The sequence below is a fragment of the Heterodontus francisci genome, chromosome 3, assembly GCF_036365525.1.
Source record: "Heterodontus francisci isolate sHetFra1 chromosome 3, sHetFra1.hap1, whole genome shotgun sequence".
Lineage (NCBI taxonomy): Eukaryota > Metazoa > Chordata > Chondrichthyes > Heterodontiformes > Heterodontidae > Heterodontus > Heterodontus francisci.
The window spans coordinates 198,574,888-198,596,656 of record NC_090373.1 but is presented as its reverse complement, the minus strand read 5'-3'; the positions used below and the strand labels follow the sequence as shown (position 1 = coordinate 198,596,656).

At 43.7% G+C, this 21,769-nt stretch overlaps 1 protein-coding gene across 4 annotated transcripts in view; it reads right to left on the bottom strand.

Annotated features, from left to right (window-relative positions):
- LOC137366035 (inactive tyrosine-protein kinase 7-like) overlaps window positions 1-21,769 on the bottom strand; it is a 583,411-nt gene that overhangs the window by 73,798 nt on the left and 487,844 nt on the right. For all 4 annotated transcript variants that reach the window (XM_068028160.1, XM_068028157.1, XM_068028158.1 and 1 more), the window contains 3 exons: window positions 14,673-14,828; window positions 11,076-11,308; window positions 4,158-4,238 (listed from right to left, as the gene is read on the bottom strand). In XM_068028160.1, coding sequence (XP_067884261.1) covers window positions 4,158-4,238; window positions 11,076-11,308; window positions 14,673-14,828 — 470 coding nt within the window. The remainder of the gene's footprint in view (window positions 1-4,157; window positions 4,239-11,075; window positions 11,309-14,672; window positions 14,829-21,769) is intronic.

The window sequence follows — 21,769 nt, the reverse complement described above, 5'->3', positions numbered from 1 at the left end:
TACTTCTCCAATCTATCTTCATACCTGAAGTTCCTCATTGCTGGAACCATTTTCGTGAAATTTTTCTGTACTCTCTCCAATATCCCCACATCTTTCCTGAAGTGCAGCGCCCAGAATCTCTGCAACATCACTTCACTCCACCTCTGTCTCAGCTCTTCTGCTGCTGAAACTCTCATCCATCCCTTTGTTCCCTCCAAACTTGACTATTCTAACCTATGTGCAAGCAAATGCATTCAGGAGAACTTCCTTGACCGGTATGTTCTCAGTCCAACTGGAATGGAGGTATTGCTGGATCTGTTACTGGCGAATGAGGCAGGCCAAGTAGACCAAGTGTCTGTGGGGGAACACTTGGGTGAGAGTGATCACACAAGTTTAGATTAACAATGGAAAGCAGCAAGGAACAATCTGTAGTGGAACTTCTAAATTGGAGGAGGGCTAACTTAAACGGGATGAGAGGGGATCTAGCCAGGGTAAAATGAAACCAAAGACTGACAGGAAAAACTGCAACAGAACAATGGGTGATTGTTGAGATGATGTTTCAGGTATAGGCCAGGTACATTCCAACAAGGGCGAAAGGTAAGGGAACCAAAGCCAGAGTTCCTTGGATGATGAGGGAGACAGAGAATATGAACAAAAAAAGGAGGGTGTATGATGCATGCCAGATGAATTCTTCAAAGAACCAGGCCAAAAACAATGACTGGCAGAGAGAGAATGAGAATAAAATGGCAGTTAACATAAAAGGGAACCCAAAAATCATTACTTGGCACGTAGAGAGTAAGCAGGTAGTAAGAAGTGGGGTGGGGCCTATTGGGCACAGAGGGTAATATATGTTTAGAGGTGCAGGGCAAGACTAGACTACTAAGTGAGTACTTCCTATCGGTGTTTATTAAGAGGAATCTAGCAAAATATCAGAAGCAGAGATGGTAGAGGTAACCAATGAGATGAAAATTGATAGGCAGGATGTTCTGAAAAGATTGGCTATGCTTAGAGTGGATAAGCCACCTGGTCCGGATGGCTTACATCCCAGGTTGTTAAAGGAAGTGGAAGTGGAGATAGCAGAAGGGCTTGCCATAATCTTCCAATCGTCCTTAGATCAGGGGAGGTGCCAGAAGATTGGAGAGTGGCAAATGCCATACCCTTATTCAAGGGTGCAAGGTCATTCCTGGTAACTAAAGTCCAGTCAATTTAACATCTGTTGTGAGTAAGGTCTTCGAAACAGAGAGAAAAAAATTAAACAGGCACTTGGACAGGTTTGAGCTAATTAAGGAGAGCCAGCACAGATTTGTGTAAAGGCAGGTTGTACTCGACTAATCTAATTCATTTTTTGATGAAGTAACAGAGAAGGTTGATGAAAGGAAAGCAATGGATGTTATCTATATGGATTTTAAGAAAGCCTTTGACAACGTACCACATAAAAGGCTGGCTAACAAAATTGAGGCGAACGGAATAGGAGGGTCAGTGTCAGTTTGGATAAAAACATGGCTTAAGGACAGAAAACAGCAAGTTGAGGTAAATGGTTGCTTTTCAGACTGGAGGATGGTAGGCAGTGGTGGTCCCCAAGGGGCAGTGCTTGGACCACTATAAATGACTTGGATATTGGAATACAGAGCAAAATTTCAAAATTTACCCATGATACCAATTGGAGGTGTGGCAGCTAGTGAGGAGGATACCAATCAATTGCAACAGAACGTTGATAGGCCAGCAGAATGGACAGACAAGTGGCAGATGGAATTTAACACCGAGAAATGTGAGGGGATGCATTTTGGCAAAAGGGAATAAATAGAGGCTATATAGACCAAATGGTACAGTTCTAAAGAGTGTGATGGGACAGAGGGACCTGGGGGTGCATGTACGTAGATCTTTGAAGGTGGCAGGACATATTGAGAGAGTAGTTAGCAAAGCATATGGGATTTTGGGCTTCATAAATAGAGATATGAGTATAAAAGCAGGGAAGTTATGCTGAATCTTTACAAAACTCTGGTTAGGACAAAGTACTGCATTCAGTTCCAGTCACCACACTAGAGGAAGGATGTGAGGGTCCTTGAGAGGGTGAAGAAATTTACCAGAATTGTTCCAGTGACGAGAGATTTTAGCTACAAGGTTAAGTTGCAGAAGCTGGGGTTGTTCTCTTTGGAGCAAAGGGAATTCAGGGGAGATTTGATCGAGGTGTGCAACATTCTGATGTATTTGGATAGGGCAGACAAAGAAAAGCTATTAGCTGGTGGTACAATGACTAGGGGGCGCAGATTTAAAGTTTTGGGCAAGAGATGTGAAGAACTTGTTTTACGCAGCAAATGGTAATGACCTGGAACTTGCTGCCTACAAGTGTGGTACAAGGAGACAATGAATAACTTCAGAAAGAAATTAGATGGGCACTTGAGGGAAATAAACTTACAGGGCTATGGGGATACAGACGGGGAATGGGACTGATTGGATTGCTCTACAGACAGCTGGCATGGACTCGATGGGCCAAATGACCTCCTTCTGTGCTGTTATGCCTCTATGAACCATTATCTCTGCAATCTCTCACCTCACAACCCTCTGAAATATCTGCTCCTCTAATTCTGGCCTCTTGAGCATCCCCAATTTTAAATCATTCCACCATTTGTGACCGTGCCTGCAGCTGCTAGGCCCTAAGCACTGGATTTCCCTCCCTAAACCTCTCCACTTTGCTTTCCTCCTTTAAGACAGTCCTTAAAAGCAAGCTTTTGGTTTCTCCTTATAGCTTAGTGTTATACTTTGTTTTATAATGCCTCTATGAGGTGCCTTTTGATGTTATATTTATATTGTGTCTTTAACAAAATACAAGTTGTTCTTGAGTCATGGAGACTAGAAGATTTTGGGTTCAATTACTAAGTCTGTTGAGCTGCTGTGCGGCAATCAGCTTCAGTGACCTGGGCAAGGGAAAGAAAAACAGCCAGGGACCCCACTTCCGACTGTTGTCCTACAACCTGCTGGAAAGGGCAACTGTGGATGTCATGTGAGGATGGGATTTCCATGGTTCAACAGCTACCAAAACTCACCATCTTGGGATGACGTGAATAAGCAGCAGTTGGGCAAGGTCCCAGAGGGCCTCCATGAAACTACATTGTAAGAAATGGGGTCTTTAATAACCGATGCTTCTCATAATAGTATAGAATTCTTACAGAAATACTTCTCTCTCTCGCCTAAGAAAGATTCTATGGCAGGCCGCTAGGACAGCATAGGCCTGTCATCTCTCCAAGGACACGACTCTAACATAGGATCTGAAACAAGACGTTCTTAAAGCTGATAAGATGGAGCCTCGTACACTCTAGGCAAGTGTCTGGCAGAAGTTTACAAGCAATACCAAGCAGGAGATAAGGTGAAAGGTGACTTCGGGGGCAGAACGATGGACAAGGAGGTGATGACCCAAAACCTCAGATACCTGTCCTTTCTTCATTGGTTAGAAGGGTTCGAACAAGTGATTGACATAGGGTGAACTACCAGCCCCCAAAAATAAGGTACATCAATGGGTGCTCAGAGGTGAAGAGATGACAACCCCCGTCTGGCAGGAGAGAGAGAGCTTCCTGACACCTCGGCTAATTGGAGAAGGTGAAAAGACAGAGAAAAAAAAGGACTGCCCTTCCAGCTGCAAAATCATCTTTTGTAGGCCTTATACTTCTATTTACATCACATTTAAACTGCTACTTCTTCATATTCATTATATTTAAACTGTTGCTTAATAAACTGCTTTAAAATTACTTATGAGTTTTCAACCCCCTTCTTTGCGTATCTGTGACTCCCAAACCTAAATCTTACAGTATACTATGAATTATTACCTTCAGAAGACAAGGGGAAAGAGGTGAAAACAAAATTCTTAGGCCAACAATCACTAGATTATTCAGCGACACTAGTGCAGTTGCATGTGGGGAAACAGATCTTCTGAAGCTACATCAGGGTTTCAATATGTACAAAAAGTGAACTAACATGGTTTCCTTCCAAGTTTTGGAGGAACACAGTTCAAGTCTCTCAAGTATTTTATTATTCTGGCTTCAGGATTTTTTTTATATATGTATATAAGGAGTGCCCATATATGGAAATCTAGCTCACTTCAAATGGCTGAATTCCTAGAACAATTTTCTAGATGACACTTCAAATGATTTAAAAGCCCCAACTGAGAATCCTCGACTCTGTACCTTCTGCTTCGTATTTAACGGTTGAGATTTGATCTTCTCTTCTTTGCCTTTTGCAATACGTAGAAACTGCTTCAGATCTCCCTGGAAGACAAGAGTGGCGATGTTTAAACATTCAGCAGTAACTGAAGACACAGTGCAAACACCAAAACAGGAGCTTATCACTGTACTCTCCCAAATATACCCCACACCGTTGCTTCAAGTTTATAACCACAATTGAAATAAGGCACATGAACTGCAATTTGTCTTGGCTTAAGTTACTTTTGGCACAACTGTGCATCATTTGTTTTAAGATTTTCTAGGGTAGGGAGAGAGACGAGTGTTGGGATGAGGTTTGATGAGGGGGAGGGGGGAGGATGGGGTGGGACAAAAGTGCTATATTTAGAAAGGAGGGTGAGCAGGGGAAGGAGCCATTTTCCATAATATGAGCACATTAAAGAAGGGAAGTTACAATTAAAGCATCCTGCCACAATGGATATTGTTTGTGCGATATGAAAAATTCCCATTTATGACCTTTACCTTATACCTTTTACCAAGTGGGATAACTTCTACAAAAGGATAAGCACAGTTTAGCATGAAAATGTCAGTAAAGCAATGCCCCAATAGTTCTTTGAATAAATGCACCACAGTGTGCTGTCGAGCCCAAGTTAGTTCCCTGGTCTAGGTTGTTTGCCTAAATAACTATAGTGATTATTTTACTAAAATAACAATGTAAGGCACTTTGTGAATACCCCGTGACACAAGATATCATATAAAAATACTGTATAAAAATTTAATTCTTCAGTTAGCAGCCACTTGAACACAGATGTTAAAGTTAAAAGCGCCAAGGTGAGTGAAAAAGACCAATTCAGTGAAGGGATGATCAAAGGTTTGGTTGAAGTGAAGAGCTTTGAGGGGATTTTAAAAGGAGAAAGTTGCAGATTTGGGAAGGGAATTCCAGAACACAGGATCCAGACAACTGAAAACCACACAACTTTGATGTGAAGAGGGTGAAGGAGAGAGATAAACAAGATGCAGAAGTCAGAGAAATAGAATGCTCCCAGGCATACATGGTTGCAGAGCTGGAGCAGACAGCATGCACAATGAGATCTGGAGAAGTTGGTAGTTTGTGGAATGTGGGATGCCAACAAGGACATGTTGCAGAGTCAAGGGCCTTGGCGTCACCAGGTTTATTTCAGGTGTACAGGCTCTGAGCTCCCACGCTTGACTGTTATTCAAGGAACTTGCAGTAAGCTGAGTCATGGATGCAAAGTACTGTTAGCGTCCAGCTTGGCTGTGATACCTCCATGGCTAAAAAAAAGTCTGCTGATAGTTATTGCCCCTTATGATCACCTGAGAAATAGTATCTGGGTGAGTTACCAAAATTTTGCCTGCACATAGATTGCTTGCTCACAAAAGTCATCACTTCCAGGAGGGAAAGGTATAAAACATTTCTAATTCACATTTCCTTAGAAATTGAACAGATTGGAACAAATTTGATCGAACCAAAAGCAGAAAAAACACGGTTAAAATCCTAATTAATTCCCATGTCAGTGTCTAGTCAGCACCACCAAAACTGCATGCCAGATTTCACCATGTGGGGAATCAGAAGCACCGAATAGCCCATCAGATTTAATGTTAGAATCAACACCTGTTCTGTTTTATCATCTAGTAAAGCTATTTAAGATTTTAAATCAACATAATTAGTTAAATATTTAGTAATTCTGGTTTGCAGCTTACCTGAGCACTTTGACTGAATGCGGCACATTGATTAAAGCTGTAACTTTTCTAGCTTTCACTATTGTTTAATAATACCGATAGGTCTCCAGATACCATGCTATCACTAGTCATCATGGTCACTTCACAAAACTGCAGTCACAAGCCTGAGAAATAAGAACCTGAATCTTCCAGGAATGAGCGTGAGGAGCTCAGCTACTACAACTGGTACATGGTCACTTCCACTTACACTGTTACGGCACAGCTCAGCCATTAACTCAGCAGCAAACAGATCTCGTGAGACATGGATGATTGTTAAGCAGAGGAGATTACAGAGAGCACATAGTTACTGATGTAGCATAAATAAATATAGGATTTAGCTCTTACTGGAGCCATAAGACAGGTTGCCAGTTGGAGCAAGCACAGCTTTGTATTTCTTGCATGTGTAGCGATTCAGTTTTTAGACTGCACCAGCTGATGAAAACAATCCAAATACAAGCTTTGGATTCAGAGATCCAAAACAAAAGTTCAGATCCAGATGTGAAACCCATAAATTGCATGGAGAGTTCTGATGAAAGATCATCGACCCGAAATATTAACTGTTTCTCTCTCCACAGAAGCTGCCAGACCTGTTGAGTATTTCCAGCATTTTCAGTTTTTATTTCAGATTTCCTTGCTTTTGCAAAGTTGGAATTTGTCCGATGGGGCATTTTACACACAAGGTTATAAAGAATTCAAATTAAGTTGAAATAAAGGTTTGGATCAAGGCTAGAATGAGGTCAGGAGCTGAGTGACCCTGGCAGAACCCAAACTGAGCATCGGTGAGCAGGTTATTGCTGACTAAGTGTCGTTTAATAACACTATCGACAACACCTTTCATCACTTCCGAAGAAGGGTCACTGACCCGAAACGTTAACTCTGCTTCTCTTTCCACAGATGCTGCCAGACCTGCTGAGTGAATCCAGCATTTCTTGTTTTTGTACCTTTCATCACTTTGTTGGTGACTGCGAATACACTGATATTGCAGTATATGGCCAGATTGGATTTGTCCTGCTTTTTGTGGACAGGACATACCTGAACAATTTTCCACAGTCAGGTAGATGCTAATTTTTGTTTTTAATTCTTCCATGGGATGTGGGTGTCGCTGGCAAGGCCAGCATTTGTTGCCCATCCCTAACTGCCCTTGAGAAGGTGGTAGTGAACTGCCTTCTTGAATCACTGCAGTCCTTGTGGTATGGGTACTCCCACAGGATTTAGACCAAGTGACAGTGAAGCAACAGTTTTCCAAGTATTTCCAAGTCAGGATAGTGTGTGACCTGGAGGGCAACTTGCAGGTGGTGGTGTTCCCATGCATCTGCTGCCCTTGTCCTTCTAGTTGGTACAGGTCGAGGGCTTGGAAGGAGTTATCGAAGGAGCCTTCGCGAGTTGCTGCAAAGCATCTTGTAGAAGGTATACACTGCTGCCACTGTGCATTGGTGTGTGAGGGAATGAATGTTTAAAGTGGTGGATGGGGTGTCAGTCAAGTGGGCTGGATGTCAAGCTTCTTGAATGTTGTTGGAGTTGCACTCATCCAGGCAAGCGGAGAGTATCCCATCACACTCCTGACTTGTGTCTTGTAGATGGTGGACAGGCTTTGGGGAGACAGGCAGTTAATTACTCGCCACAGAATTCCTAGCCTCTGACCTGTTCTTGTAGTCACAGTGCTTACATGGTTGATCCAGTTCAGTTTCTGGTCAATGAAAACCCCCAGGATGTTGATGGTGGGGGATCCAGAGATGATAATGTTATTGAATGTCAAAGGGAGATGGCTGGATTCTCTCTTGTTGGGGACGGTCATTGCTTGGCACGGATGTTACTTGCCACGTATCAGCCCAAGTCTGAATGCTGTCCAAGTCTTGCTGCATATGGACGCGAACTGCCGCAGTACGAGTCATCGCGAATGGTGCTAAACATTGTGCAATCGTCAGTAAATATCCCCACTTCTGACCTTATGATGGAGGGAAGGTCATTGGTGAAGCAGCTGACGATGGTTGGGTTTAGGGCTCCTGCAGTGATGTCCTGGGACTGGAATGATAGACCTCTAACAATCACAACCATCTTCCTTTGTGGTAGGTATGACTCCAATTAGTGAAGAGTTTTCACTGATTCCAATTGACTCTAGATTTGCTAGGGCTCCTTGATGCCATACTCAGTCAAATGCAGCCTTGATGTCAAGGGCAGTCATTTACACCTCACCTCTGGACTTCATCTCTTTTGTCCATGTTTGGACCAAGGTTGTAACGAGGTCAGGAGCTGAGTGGCCCTAGCGAAACCCAAACTGAGCGTCAGTGAGCAGATTATTGCTGAGTAAGCTGAGCATTGCTGAAGCTGTCGCACAAATGACGACACATTCCATCATTTTACTAATGATCGAGAGTAGACTGACGTGGTGTGAATTGGCTGGGTTGGATTTGTCCTGCTTTCTGTGGACAGGATATAGTTGGGCAATTTTCCACAGTGTCAGTGCTGTAGCTGTACTGGAACACCTTGGCTAGGGGCGCAGCGAGTTCTGGAGCACAAGTCTTCAGTTCTGTTGTCAGAATGTTGTCAGGGCCCACAGCCTTTTTAACATCCAGTGCGTTCAGCTATTTCTTGATATCACAAAGTGTATCGGATTGGCTGAAGACTGGCATCTGATGCTGGGGACTTCAGGAGGAGGCCGAGATGGATCAGCCACTTGGCACTTCTACCTTTGCACTGATGTGCTGGACTCCATCATTGAGGTTGGGGACATTTGTGGAGCCTCCTCCTCCAGTTAGTTGTTTAATTGCCCACTACCATTCACAACTGGATGTGGCTGCACTGCAGGGCTTAGATCTGATCTGTTGGTTGCGCTTTCCTCTTCTATTGCATGCTGCTTACGCTGTTTGGCAATCACGTAGTGCTGTGTTGTAGTTTCATCAGGTTAACACCTCACGTTTAGGTATGCCTGGTGCTGCTCCTGGCATGCCCTCCTGCACTCTTTGTTGAACCAGTGTTGGTCCCCTGGCTTGATGGTAATGCTATAGTGGGTGATATGCTGGGCCATGAGGTTACAGATTGTGGTTGAATACAATTCTGCTGCTGTTGATGGCCCACAATGCCTCATAGATGCCCAGTTTTGAGTTGCTAGATTTTTTTAATTTTTAAAAATTTTTTTTATTTATTGTGGAGATACAGCACTGAAACAGGCCCTTCGGCCCACCAAGTCTGTGCCGACCATCAACCACCCATTTATACTAATCCTACATTAATCCCATGTTCCTATCTGTTCTGAATCTATTCCATTTAGCCCGGTGGTAGTGCCACACAACATGATGAACGGTATCCTCAATGTGAAGATGGAACTTTGTCTCCACAAGGACTGTGCAGTGATTACTCCTACCAATACTGTCATGGACAGATACATCTGCGACAGGTAGACTGGTGAGGACAAGGTCAAGTAGGTTTTTCCCTCTTGTTGGTTCGCTCACCTCCTGACACAGACCCAGTCAAGCAGCTATATCCTTGAGAACTCGGCCAGTAATGGTGCTACCGAGCCACTGTTGGTGATGGACATTGAAGTCCTCCACCCAGAGTACATTCTGTGCCCTTGCCGCCCTCAGTGCTTCTTCCAAGTGGTGTTCAACTTGCAGGAGCACTGATTCAATGGCTGAGGGCGGGTGGCAGGTGATAATCAGCAGGAGATTTCTGTGCCCACGTTTGACCTGATGCCATGAGATTTCATGGGGTCAGGAGTCAAATTTGAGGACTCCCAACACAACTCCCTCCTGACTGTATACCACTGTGCCGCCACCTCGGACACAAATAATCAATATGTGGTATCAGTTCAGACAGAACAGCAAACATTAATGACTTTGTAACTAAGGGATGGTGGTGGTGGCATCTGGGATATTGTCTTCAACACTTGATTCCGTGAGTATGAAATATGTCAGACTGTTGCTTGACTAATCTGTGGGACAACTCTCCCAATTTTGGCACAAGCCCCTGGATGTTACTAAGGAGGACATGTTGTTTCCAGTGCCTAGGTCAATGCCAGGTGGTCCGTCCAGTTTCATTTCTTTTAGACTTTTCTCTGGCGATTTGCTAGGCCATTTCAGAGGGTATTTAAGAGTCAACCACCTTGTTGTACTGGGTCTGGAGTCACATGTAGGCCAGACCAGGTAAGGATGGCAGATTTCCTTATCTAAAGGACATTAGTGAATCAGATGGGTTTTTATGAGAATTGACAATGGTTTCATGGCTTTTTTTTTTTAAATTCCAGATTTAATTAAATTTAAATTCCAGCAGCTACCATGGTAAAATTTGAAGCAATATCCCAGAGTATTAACCTGGGCTGCTGGATTACCAGTCATATGACATTACCACCGTGGCACCACCTCCCCTAGCGTTGTAGCTGTACTCGAACAGCTTGGCCAAGGAGGCGGCTAGTTCCAGAGCACTCTGCTTCAGTACTACAGCCAGATTGTTGCGAGGTCCCAGAACCTTTGCTGCATCCAGTGCCTTCAGCTGTTTCTTGATATCACGTGGCATCATAGAATGGTTACTGCACAGAAGGAGGCCATTCAGCCCATCGTATCTGTCCCAACTCTCTGCAAGAGCAAGTCATTTAGTCCCCCTGCCCTGCCTTTTCCCCATAGTCCTGCACATTTTTTCTCTTCAGATAATTATCCAGCTCTTTTTTTGAAGTAAATTGATTTGGCTGAAGACTGACATCTGTGATGCTGGGGACCTCAGGAGGAGGCCAAGATGGATCATCCACTTGGCACTTCTCGCTGAAAATGACTGCAAATGTTTCAGCCTTGTCTTTTGCACTGACATGCTGGGCTCTGCCATTATTGAGAGTGGTGATGTTTGTGGAGTCTCTTCCTCCAGTTAGTACTCCCTCAGTACTATACTGAAGTATCAGCCAACATTTTGTGCTCAAGTATCTGAGGTTAGAGTGTTACCACTGAGCCAAGCCCAACACAAATAATGAATATGTGGTATCAGTTCAAGAAGAGCAAACATTAATGATTTAATAACTAATTCAGGACCTTCACGCTGTTTAGCTTAATTCCTTCAGAGTTCTGGCAGTTTGAAGGCAATGTGCTCTTTACAAAATTTGTTCATGAATTGTGCTGGATTAAAATGTTTCAAGACACACCCGTGACATTTTCAGAGCTGACTGAACAATACAGTGGAGCAGCTCCCCTTCACGTCACTTACCAGATCAACATATTCAGTGATCATATAGTGTGGCTCCATTTCACGGCACAGACCCAGCAGTCTCACTACATTGTTGTGATTCATCTTGCTAAACATCTCAAACTCTCGACGGAATTCTAGCTGCAGCTGCTCATCCCGTGTGGTCAGACTCTTCACCAGAACCACCATCTCTGCCTCATTTTTGTCAATCCCTTTGGCTTTAGCTAAGAAGACCTCGCCATACTCTCCTTTTCCTGCAGTTACAAACGTAAGAGCAAAGGTTGAATGATGTGTCAAATTTATAACATCACAATGATATATTGAGGGGAATCATTTGTTTTTTGACAGGATGTATGTTTTAAAGGAAATAAAATTTCATATTCTGCAAGCACAGAAAATCGGTCAAACCACTGCAATTAGCTGCTACATCGTTAGTTCCTGCACATTGAGTATCTTTTTCAGATGGGAGTGTTTCTTTTGGAGAAACACTTGAAGGCCAGGTATTTCCTCATGGGAACTCTCCCCTGCAGATGCTTATTTAGGCTGTGATACAATTGCACAAGAATTAGCAGCCTGAGTACCTGAAAGGGTGAGTGCAGGAGTAATTTCCTAGCCCTGGCAGACATTACAGCTGAGTCAAATTTAGTTCATGTAATGTCCATGCACATGTATGTGATTAAACAGCAATTATAAATATGAAATCTTGGCTCAGTTTCTACAAGTCCTTTAATCAACTGTAGCTGATCTCAATCAGCACAGTTATGTGAAGCTAATTCAGAACAGAACAGTATTGAACTGGCAAGATTCCTGGTTGTAACATTCATCACATCAGAAAGTGCACTTACATCAGGTCTGCCACTGAGTGGGCAATACTTTAAAATCCCACATTGCTAAAGTTACTGCCTGCTGTGGAAATAATCCATTAAAAAGTTCCTGGTCCAACCCCCAAGATTGTGTTCCTCTAACTCTGCACCAATACTCAATATGGAAAGACTTAGAGAACACTTGCACAGCAAATAAGACGAAGACCTTAATTGTGGGCTGGATTGAAGCTCAGATCCGAAAAAAGGTGAAGCACTAATATGCTAACTCACGAGGCAACCAACAAAATACATTTCCCTGAACAGAGTATTTAAGGATTAACCTCACTTCTCTCCACCCCACTTAGATTTTTAAGGCAGCAGCCAGTCATCTTGAGAGCAGATACAATGCCAAAAGGGCATTTTTTGAAACGCCCTCTGTTCAGCAGGCCTTCCTGAAGATATAACCAGTGATGCTATGCTATCATTACAAACGCCCTGGCAAGAAGTGGAGAAATAACATAAGAAACAGGAGCAGGAGTAGACCATTTGGTCCCCCAGACCTGCTCTGCCATTCAAAACAACAAGGCTGATCTTTTACCTCAACTCCATTGTCCTGTCCACTCCCCATATCCCATGATTCCAAGAGATCAAAAATCTACTAATCTTGGTCTTGAACAGACTCAACAATAGAGCATCCACAACCTACAAGGATAAACAATTCCAAAGATTCACAACTGTCTGAGTGAAGAAATTTCTCATCTCAGTCCTGAAAAATTGAACCATTATCCTGAGGCTATACCTGTGTTCTAGATTCCCCAGCCAGGAGAAACAACTCTGTGTCGAACCTATCAAGCACCTTCAGAATCTTTGATGTTGCAATGAGATCAGGATTCCACTCAACAGGTTCACACATCACTCCTGTCGGCAGTGTATACTGAAATTATATAATTGTGTTGCATTAGCATATCGCCATATTGCAACACCTCATCCTCTGATCTGGAACACGATTATAATAGTGGAGATCGTGGACAATATGATAGCAGTAACATGGGTTGTGGGATATTGGCTCTCTCATAATCATAGAAAGTTTAAGGCACAAAGAGGCCACTTGGCCCATCATGTCTGTGCCAACCGAAAAATGATCCACCTATTCTAATCCCACCTTCCAGCATTTGGTCCAAAGCCCTGCAGATTACGGCACTTGAGGTGCATATCCAGACTCCTTTTGAATGAGTTGAGGGTCTCTGCCTCAACTACCCTTTCAGGCAGTGAGTTCCAGACCATCACCACCCATTGGGTGAAAAAGTTTTTCCTCATCTCCCCTCTAATCTTTCCTCCAATCACTTTAAATCTATGCCCCCTCGTCACTGATCTCTCTGCTAAGGTGACTTGACCCTTCACCTCCACTCTATCCAGGCCCCTCAAAATGTTGCACATTTCAATCAGATTTTCCCTCAGACTTCTCTGTTCCAAGGAGAACAACCCCAGCCTATCCAATCTTTCCTCATAGCTGCATTTTTCCAGTCCAGGCAACATCCTTGTAAATCTCCTCTGTACCCTCTCTAGTGCAATTACATCCTTTCTGTAATGAGGTGACCAGAACTGCACACAGTACTCCAGTTGTGGCCTAATCAATGAGTTATACAGTTCCAGCATAACCTCCCTGCTCTTGTATTCTACACCTCAGATAATAAAGGAAAGGATTCCATATGCCTTCTTTACCACCTTATCAACCTGTCCTGCTACCTTCAGGGATCTGTGGACATTCACTCCAAGGTCCCTCACTTCCTCTACACTTCTCAGCATTTTCCCATTTATCGTGTGTTTCTTTGTCTTGTTTGACGTCCCCAAATGCATCACCTCACACTTCTCCAGGTTGAATTCTATTTGCCACTTGTCTACCCATCTGACCAGACCATCAATATCTTCCTGCAGACTACAACTATCCTCCTCACTAACTACCAAACGGCCAATCTTTATGTCGTCTGCAAACTTCTTGATCATGCCCCCTACATTTATGTCCAAATAGTTAATATATACCACAAAAAGCAGGGGACCCAGTACTGAGCCCTTTGGAATGCCACTGGAAACAGCTCTCCAGTCGCTAGAACAACCGTCAACAACTACCCTTTGTTTCCTGCCACTGAGCCAATTTTGTATCCACCTTACTGCAATTCCCTGGATCCCATGGGATTTTATTTTTTTAACCAGTCTGCCATGTGGGACCTTGTCAAAAGCCTTGCTAAAATCAATGTAGACAACATCAACTGCACTACCCTCATCTATCTTTCCTGTTACTTCAAAAAATTCAATCAAGTTGATCAAACAAGATCTTCCTTTAACAAATCCATGCTGACTATCCTTGATTAACCTGTGCCTTTCTAAGTGACAGTTTATCCTGTGTCTCAGAATTGATCCCAATAATTTGCCCACTATTGAGGTTAGACTGACTGGCCTGTAATTATTCGGTCTATCCTTCGCTCTGTTTTTAAACAGAGGTACAACGTAAGCAGTTCTCCAAACTTCCGCCACTACATCTGTATCCAGTGAGGACTAAAATGATGGTCCGATCGTCTGCCTTTTCCTCTCTTGCTTCTTTTAACAGCCTAGGATACATTTCATCTGACCCTGGTGACTTATCGACTTTCAAGGATGCTAATCCCATTATTACTTCCTCTCTCCCTATGTTCATCACATCCAATACTTCACACTCTTCCTAATGTCAACTTAATTCCTGGAAAAAGGCAGTGAGAGAAGAGGGGTGAGGAAATTTCTTAAAAGAATTTCTCAGACAAATGATGCCTTCATGACATACCCAGGGTTGTGATTGCCTTGAGGTTTGTGCGAGGGAAGTGCAGTTTATCATGCATGCTGTGGCGCTTGTTGGACATGACCGTCATGCTGATGTTGTTAATGGATGCCTCCTCCTGAATCTCAGCCGTTAGCTGGCCGTTCTGCTGCACAGTCCCACCTGTATGTTCAAAGGGGGAAAAAAGCTGTCAAAACATGTGTTCAATTCAGCTATTTGTACCATTATAGCCCTTTATATACACACCTATGCGCACATCCGTACACAAAGTATTAATGCAAAAAAAATTGCATTTACATAGCACCTTTCATGACCCCAAGTCCCAACGTGCTTTACAGCCAATGAAGTACTTTTAAAGTGTAGTAGTCACTTTTGCAAATGTGGGAAATGCGGCAGCTTATTTTTGCACAAACATCAATGTGATAAAGACCAGATAACCTTTTTTGTGATGTTGGTTGAGAGATAAATATTGACCAAGACAACAGGGATAACTCCGCTGATCTTCTTAGCGTCATGGGCTCTTACATTCACCAGCAGGTCAGATGGGACCTCAGCGTAACATATCATCAGAAAGATGGCACCTCCAACACTGCAGCACTCCTTCAGTATTGAACTGCAGAGTCAGCCTGGAGTTTTGTGCCCAAGTCACGAGACTCTCAACCTTCTGACTCAGAGGCAGTAGTGCTACCAACTGAACGACGGCTGACTTGCTTTATGAAATTAGTTTTTCATTTACACATTTTTCTTTCCAATTCAATCACTGCATCCCCAGGGCAGGTGAAGTCTCACACAGCACAAATATATTTAACTATTAAAACTGCTCCTCTCTTGAGAGTGACCTCTGCACATTTCTCTCTCTCTCCCAGCTTAACATCTCTGATGGGTAATCGTCTTGGGAGGATTTCTATATAATGCAAAAACCTAAGTCCTACTGAGTGCAAATGTTGGGGGTTAAACTCTCCATATTTATTTTGCAGAAACAAGGATCTTTAACCAGAAACCAGATTCATACATCCACATTTTCATGAATGTTCATGTAAACAAGTTCAATAAAAGCACAGCTGCTACAAGGTTAAAGTATTTTAAATGTGGTATCAAATGAGAAACCTCAGTAATAAAATTAAAAAGGATTGTTGCATTAAAAAGAAATCACCCTAAGGGTATTTGAGACTGTTGCTCACTTCCAACCATTAGTCATCACATAACAATGCTCCATCTACCATCCCAGCCGGGTATCCCATTTACAAAGACACTGTTTCTGACCTGCAAGTGATATTGGCATCCTTCCATCTACCAAAGATGATGGACATGCAGCAAACAATCCATTTAGATGGGGTGTCTTCTCTTGGTGCACCTTTGCTGATGGCTGTGAAGACCAATCTTGAGAGGTAGTTCTGCCACAAGTGCTGCACGTGAAGCTGCCGAATGACACCGAGAGTTATTGTTTTCAGTGCTGGCCCGTGTTGCCAAACTACTGCAGCCACTAGGCAGTGCACGCGAGTCCACAGCATGTGTTGCCATTTCCCCCTGTTGCCAGCTAGTGACTCCCAGGTGCGATAGTCAATGTTTAGGCCCATTCATGACAGGTTTGCAAGCATCCTTTAAGGAGAGCTTCAGATGCCCCACTGGTCGCCTGGCTCCAGCTACCTCACCACACAGAAGGTCCTTGGGTCGCAACCACCTTCCATCCTGCAGAAGCTGCCTTGTTTTGATTAATGCCAACACTCTCGAGAGCTCTGCCTTTGCAAGGCCTGCCACATTTGCCATATTGTCCTGCCAGGATATACCCATAATGCACCACAGGCAGGTGAAAATGGAAATTATCGAGCTTCTTTTCCTGGTAGCTGTAAGTTGCTCAAGTTTGACAGCCATACAGCAAGATGCTGAGAACACAGGCCTAATAAACCATCAACCTAGTCTTAAGGGTCAGGTTAATGCTTTCCCATGCACTTTTTCCGATGAGTGTATAGAGCTCTGAATCAAGAGACAGATTGTCTGTCACCGTGAACCGAAGGTAGCAGATTTTGCTAACCACTTCCAGTGGGGTGATGCTCAGTGAGATCAGGGCTAACAGCCAAGGAGAACAGGTTACAGGCATGGGAGAGACAGTCCATGACTCTTCGTAGCTGAGTTTCTGCGTGAGCAACTAGCACAGCATCAGTAGCCTAGCAGAGTTCTCTGATCAGGACATGGCGTGTTTTTGTCTTCGCTTTCAGCCTCGATAGATTGTAGAGCTTGCCGTCTGACCTAGTGTGCAAATAGACTCCTTCCATATCTGCAGGGAAGGCAAAGGTCAAGAGCATGGAGAAGATGCCAAACAGAGTGGGGACCTGGACACAACCCTGTTTCACTCCATTCTTCACTCCGAACTGTTGGAAGTGGAGCCAAACTGTATAGTGCAGTACATGTTGGCATGGAAGGAACGGATGAGACGGAGGAGCTTCGGTGGACAGCTAATTTTTCCCAAAATCTTGTACAGCCCTGCTCTGCTGACAGTGTCGAATGCCTTAGTGAGATCTACAAAAGTAAGGTAATGGGGTTTTCTCTGTTCCCTACACTTCTCTTGTAGCTGAAGTATGGAGAAAAATCATGTTCACAGTAGATCTGCCAGCACAAAACCACATTGTGCTTCCGGGTAAACTCAGTCTGCAAGTAAATGGAGTTTTATAAAAGTATGACGCTAGCAAAGGCCTTCCCTGTGAGGCTAAGGAGTGAGATGCCCCTGTAGTTGTTGCAGTCTCCTCTGCTCCCTTTGTTTTTGTATAGTGTGATGATTTGGCCTCACGCATCTGCTGTGGAGCACAGCCTACTTTCCAGGAGAGAGAGAGATCTTAAAGGTGTGGCAAAAGATGGGACTTTCCGTGTTTGAGCAGTTTGGCTGGGATTCCATCCTTGCTGGGTGCTCTTTTGTTTGGTAGGCGGTTTATGGCCTTCTTGAGCTCAGGTGATGAGGGTTCTTCAACGAACTCATCCATAACAGGAAGTTGCGGGAGAGCATCAAGTATGAACTGGGAGATGTCCGACTCACAGGAGTACAGCTCACAGTAGTGTTCAGCCCAGCGGGACATCTGTTTACTCTGTCAGTGAGTACTTCACCATCTGCTGACTTCAGAGGAGCAACTTTGGTGATGGCAGGGCCAAGCACCCTCTTGATCCCTTCATACATAGCTCATAGATTTCCTTTCTCACATGGAGTTTGGATTTCTTGACCTAAGTTGATCCAGTGCTGGTTTGCGCAGAATCTCCCTGTCCTTTGCACAGCTGTCTTGGCCACTTTCAGGTCGTGCAGTGCCTTAACTGTTGGGTTTATGTTGTGCATCATGCAGGCTTTGTTTTTTGTATCAATGACAGATATCATCTCAGCTGAGTAGATCTCAAACCAGTCCTTGCTGTATGGCATGGAAAGAGCACTGAAGATCGCTGTGAGCATGGTGTAAGCTTCGGAGTAAGCAAACGGCTGACAGTCAATTGAGCCACCAGTAGCAACCATGGAGCGCCTCATCTCCCTGCGGCTGTCATCTGATAGAAACACAATCATCATATGCGTCTACGCACCAACTCTGAACGCTCATATCTTAGATGAAGAGCATTTCTCTGACTCCCTAGGTGACGTCTGAGGAACATCCCAAATGGCAGCAGGCTGTTGAACCTGGGTGACTTGTCTGCCTTGGGGCAGACAGTGATTCATGGCCAATGTGCCTCAGCCGTCATGGGGTGGGCAAGATCAACAATAATGGACAACTCCTTCTTGAAATTGGGCTCTGAATGAACTCTGCATCACCAACTTCTTCCAGGGCAGACATCGCCACAAGGTATCCCGGCGCCACCGAAGACCTGGACGTTGGCACCAACTGGACCTAGTCATCACGAGGAGGTGTGATGTGCCCAGTGTTCTTCACTTCTCTTCCCCGCTCCCTCCTATGATCGCCAATTCTCTTCCTCGCTCCCTTCCCCTCTTCCCTGCTCCCTAGGATCGCCGCTTCTCTTCCCCACTCGCTCCCTCCTGCAATCGCTGCTTCTCCTCCCCGCTCCCTCCTGTGCCTTTCTGCTAGCTGCTCCATCCCACCGTTCTCTCCCATCCCAATTGGTGGTGGGATGCTGCAGAGAGTGTGGGAGAGAGTGGCGATCATGAGAGCGATCTGGGTACTGTTGGGGGCAGTGGATTGAGGCGGTGATCGCAGCAATTGATGGGTGAGGAGATTTGAGTTCAATTCTTGAGTCAAATTGAGCAACGCAATCTTTATTACTGGCAGTAGCCTGAGATGTTGCAGACAGTGACGTTTCAGTGGATGAGGCTCCATTTGTACATGTGCCAGTACTGCGTCACCTGGTAGTTGCATTGTCAGCAAACACAGCCTTCATTTATTGCTGTTTATGTCACTACTTTATGCCAGCTACAACAAACACCAATAGATAGGGAGTGAGTTCTTACAAATGCTATTATCTGAACATGAACATTAAATTACAACCAAGTTACTCATCCCTGCCCACCACAGTTCCAGAACATTTGCAACTATATGAACTGAGATTACCACTTACCATTTACTATACTTTCAAAAGTCACCCCCTTTCCAAATTTTTCCCATCCTCCTTTGCAGGCCCAACCTTTCCTTGAATGTAGGTCTACACGTACCAGATGACCTGTACCTAAATGACCATTCTTGCAAAATTTAGCTAAACAATTCAGAGAGACATCAAAATAGTATGTGACTTGTGGGAATGAGGCATGTTCACAAAGTTCACTTCCCATCAGGGGTCACTGGACGGTGATAACAAGCAGGAATCCAACCAATATATATGCAGTCCAGTCCAGGCTAAAAACTGATAGCACAAATCTGAATCAAATTAGAAGATTCAAAAAAATATGTTAGGGTCTGAAGTTCTATTAATGAATGATAAATATCTGGTAGTTCAAGGTAATAGGGTGAACAGATGTTGGGTGCCAATTAGTTAATTGTATTCTAATGTTTATATATAAAGAGACAGCTAGCACTATCTGTGTGTTGTTAGGAGCGGCGTAGGCTTGGAGGGCCGAAGGGCCTGTTCCTGTGCTGTAATTTTCTTTGTTCTTTGAATGGAGAAGTAAGCTCAGTGGCAAGCAATAAACAGTCTCTACCCAAGCTTCCTGGTCTCAGTGTCTTCTTCACAAACAGGCTTGGAAGTTCTAGAACATGATACAGCAAGAAAACCATTCAGCCTATTATTCTATGCTGGCGCTTTGAAAGAGCTATTCAATTCGCCCCACTCTCTAGCTCTTTTCCCAAAGCCATGCAAATGTTCCACCTTAAAGTATTTATCCTATTCCCTTTTGAAAAATATTGAATTTGCTTTCACCATCCTTTAAGGCAGTGCATTCCAGCTCAACTTAACTCGCTGCGGAAAATTTTTTCTCATGTCGTCTGTGGTTCTTTTTCTAATTCTTCTAAATCTATGTTCTCTGGTTACCTCTGTCCGTGTAAACAGTCCCTCCATATTTATCAAAACCATTCACTATTTTGAACCCCTCTACCAAATCTCTTAACTTTCTCTGCTCTAAGGAGAACAACTCCAGCTTCTCCACATAACTGAAGTCCCTCATCCCTTGTACCATTCTAGTAAAACTTTTTTGCACCCTCTAAGGCCTTGACATCCTTCCTAAAGTGTGGTTCCAGAATTGACCACAATACTCAACCAGTGTTTTATAAAGGTTTAGCATAATTTCTTTGGTTTTGCACTCCAGACCTTTAATTAATAAAGCCAAGGATCCTTTTTTTTTTTTAAAAAAAACAGCCTTCTCAACTTGTACTGTGACCTTCAAAGACTTGTATACGTACACCCTCAGGTCTCTGTTCCTGCACCCCTGTTAAAAATGTACAATTTAGCTTATATTGCCACTCCTTACACTTCCTATTTAAATTCATCACTTCACACTTCTCTGCATTACATTTCATGTCATCCATTCGCCCATTTTGCCAGTCTGTCTATATCTTCCTGGAGTCTGTTACCATCCTCGTTGCTGTTTACTACATTTCCGAATTTTGTGCCATCTGAAAACTTTGAAATTATGTCCTGTCGACCCAAGTCCAGGTCATAAATATATAACCAGTAAGAGTAGTGGCCCCAATACTGACTTCCGGTGGGCACTATTTCCTCCAAAAACAATCATTCATCACTACTCTCTGCTTTCTGTCTTGTGACCATGTCCATGCAGCCACTGCCCGTTTAATCCCGTAAACATCAATTTTACTATTAAGTCTATATGTGGTATTTCATCAAATTACTTTTGAAAGTCCATACACGCATCAACCACACGACATTCATCAACCCTCTCCATTACTTCAAAGAACTCAGGTCAGTTAAACACTATTTGCCTTCAACAAATCTGTGCTTGCTGTCATTTATTCACCCATATTTTTCCAAGTGCCAATTAATTTTGGCCAGGATTACTGTCTCTGAAAGTTTTCTCACTGTAGTTATACAAGAAAGATAAATATTTATTAACCAAAACCCCAAAATTCACAACTTCAACCAATCACACATGCACACACACAAGAAAAGATAGAGAATAAAAGACAACATGCATGTAAGTCCGGTATTTCAAAAAAAAAGTTTGTGGTGAAACCTTGTTTGTTTCCCTGTGAGGAAAATTGAAATGGTGTAGGCCTGTTTTTTTCTTTTCCTGGTTCACTGAAGTCAAACTTGGACAGGATACTTTGCTGCAGACTTCTTTGGTTAAGTGACAGTCCAATGGCGAAAAAACCGTTACAATCTCTCAGGTAGGGAGTTGCAAAGGTCACATTCCGCCTCAAGGTGTTTTTAAAATGGTACTCGGCCAGGGTCTTCACCTTTGCTAGAATAGATCACTCAGCCTCCTGGCTTTCTGTCTTAGCAATGTGTCTCATTAAAAACTCCTTATCAGAGCCTTAGTTTCTGTCAGGTGACCAAGGTTTTTCCAGTTTCCTGGTCCCAACCGCCTCCTCTTCACTATGGACGTCCAATCGCTCTACACCTCCATCCCCCACCAGGATGGTTTGAGGGCTCTCCGCTTCTTCCTGGAACAGAGGCCCAACCAGTCCCCATCCACCACCACCCTCCTCCGCCTGGCTGAACTTGTTCTCACATTG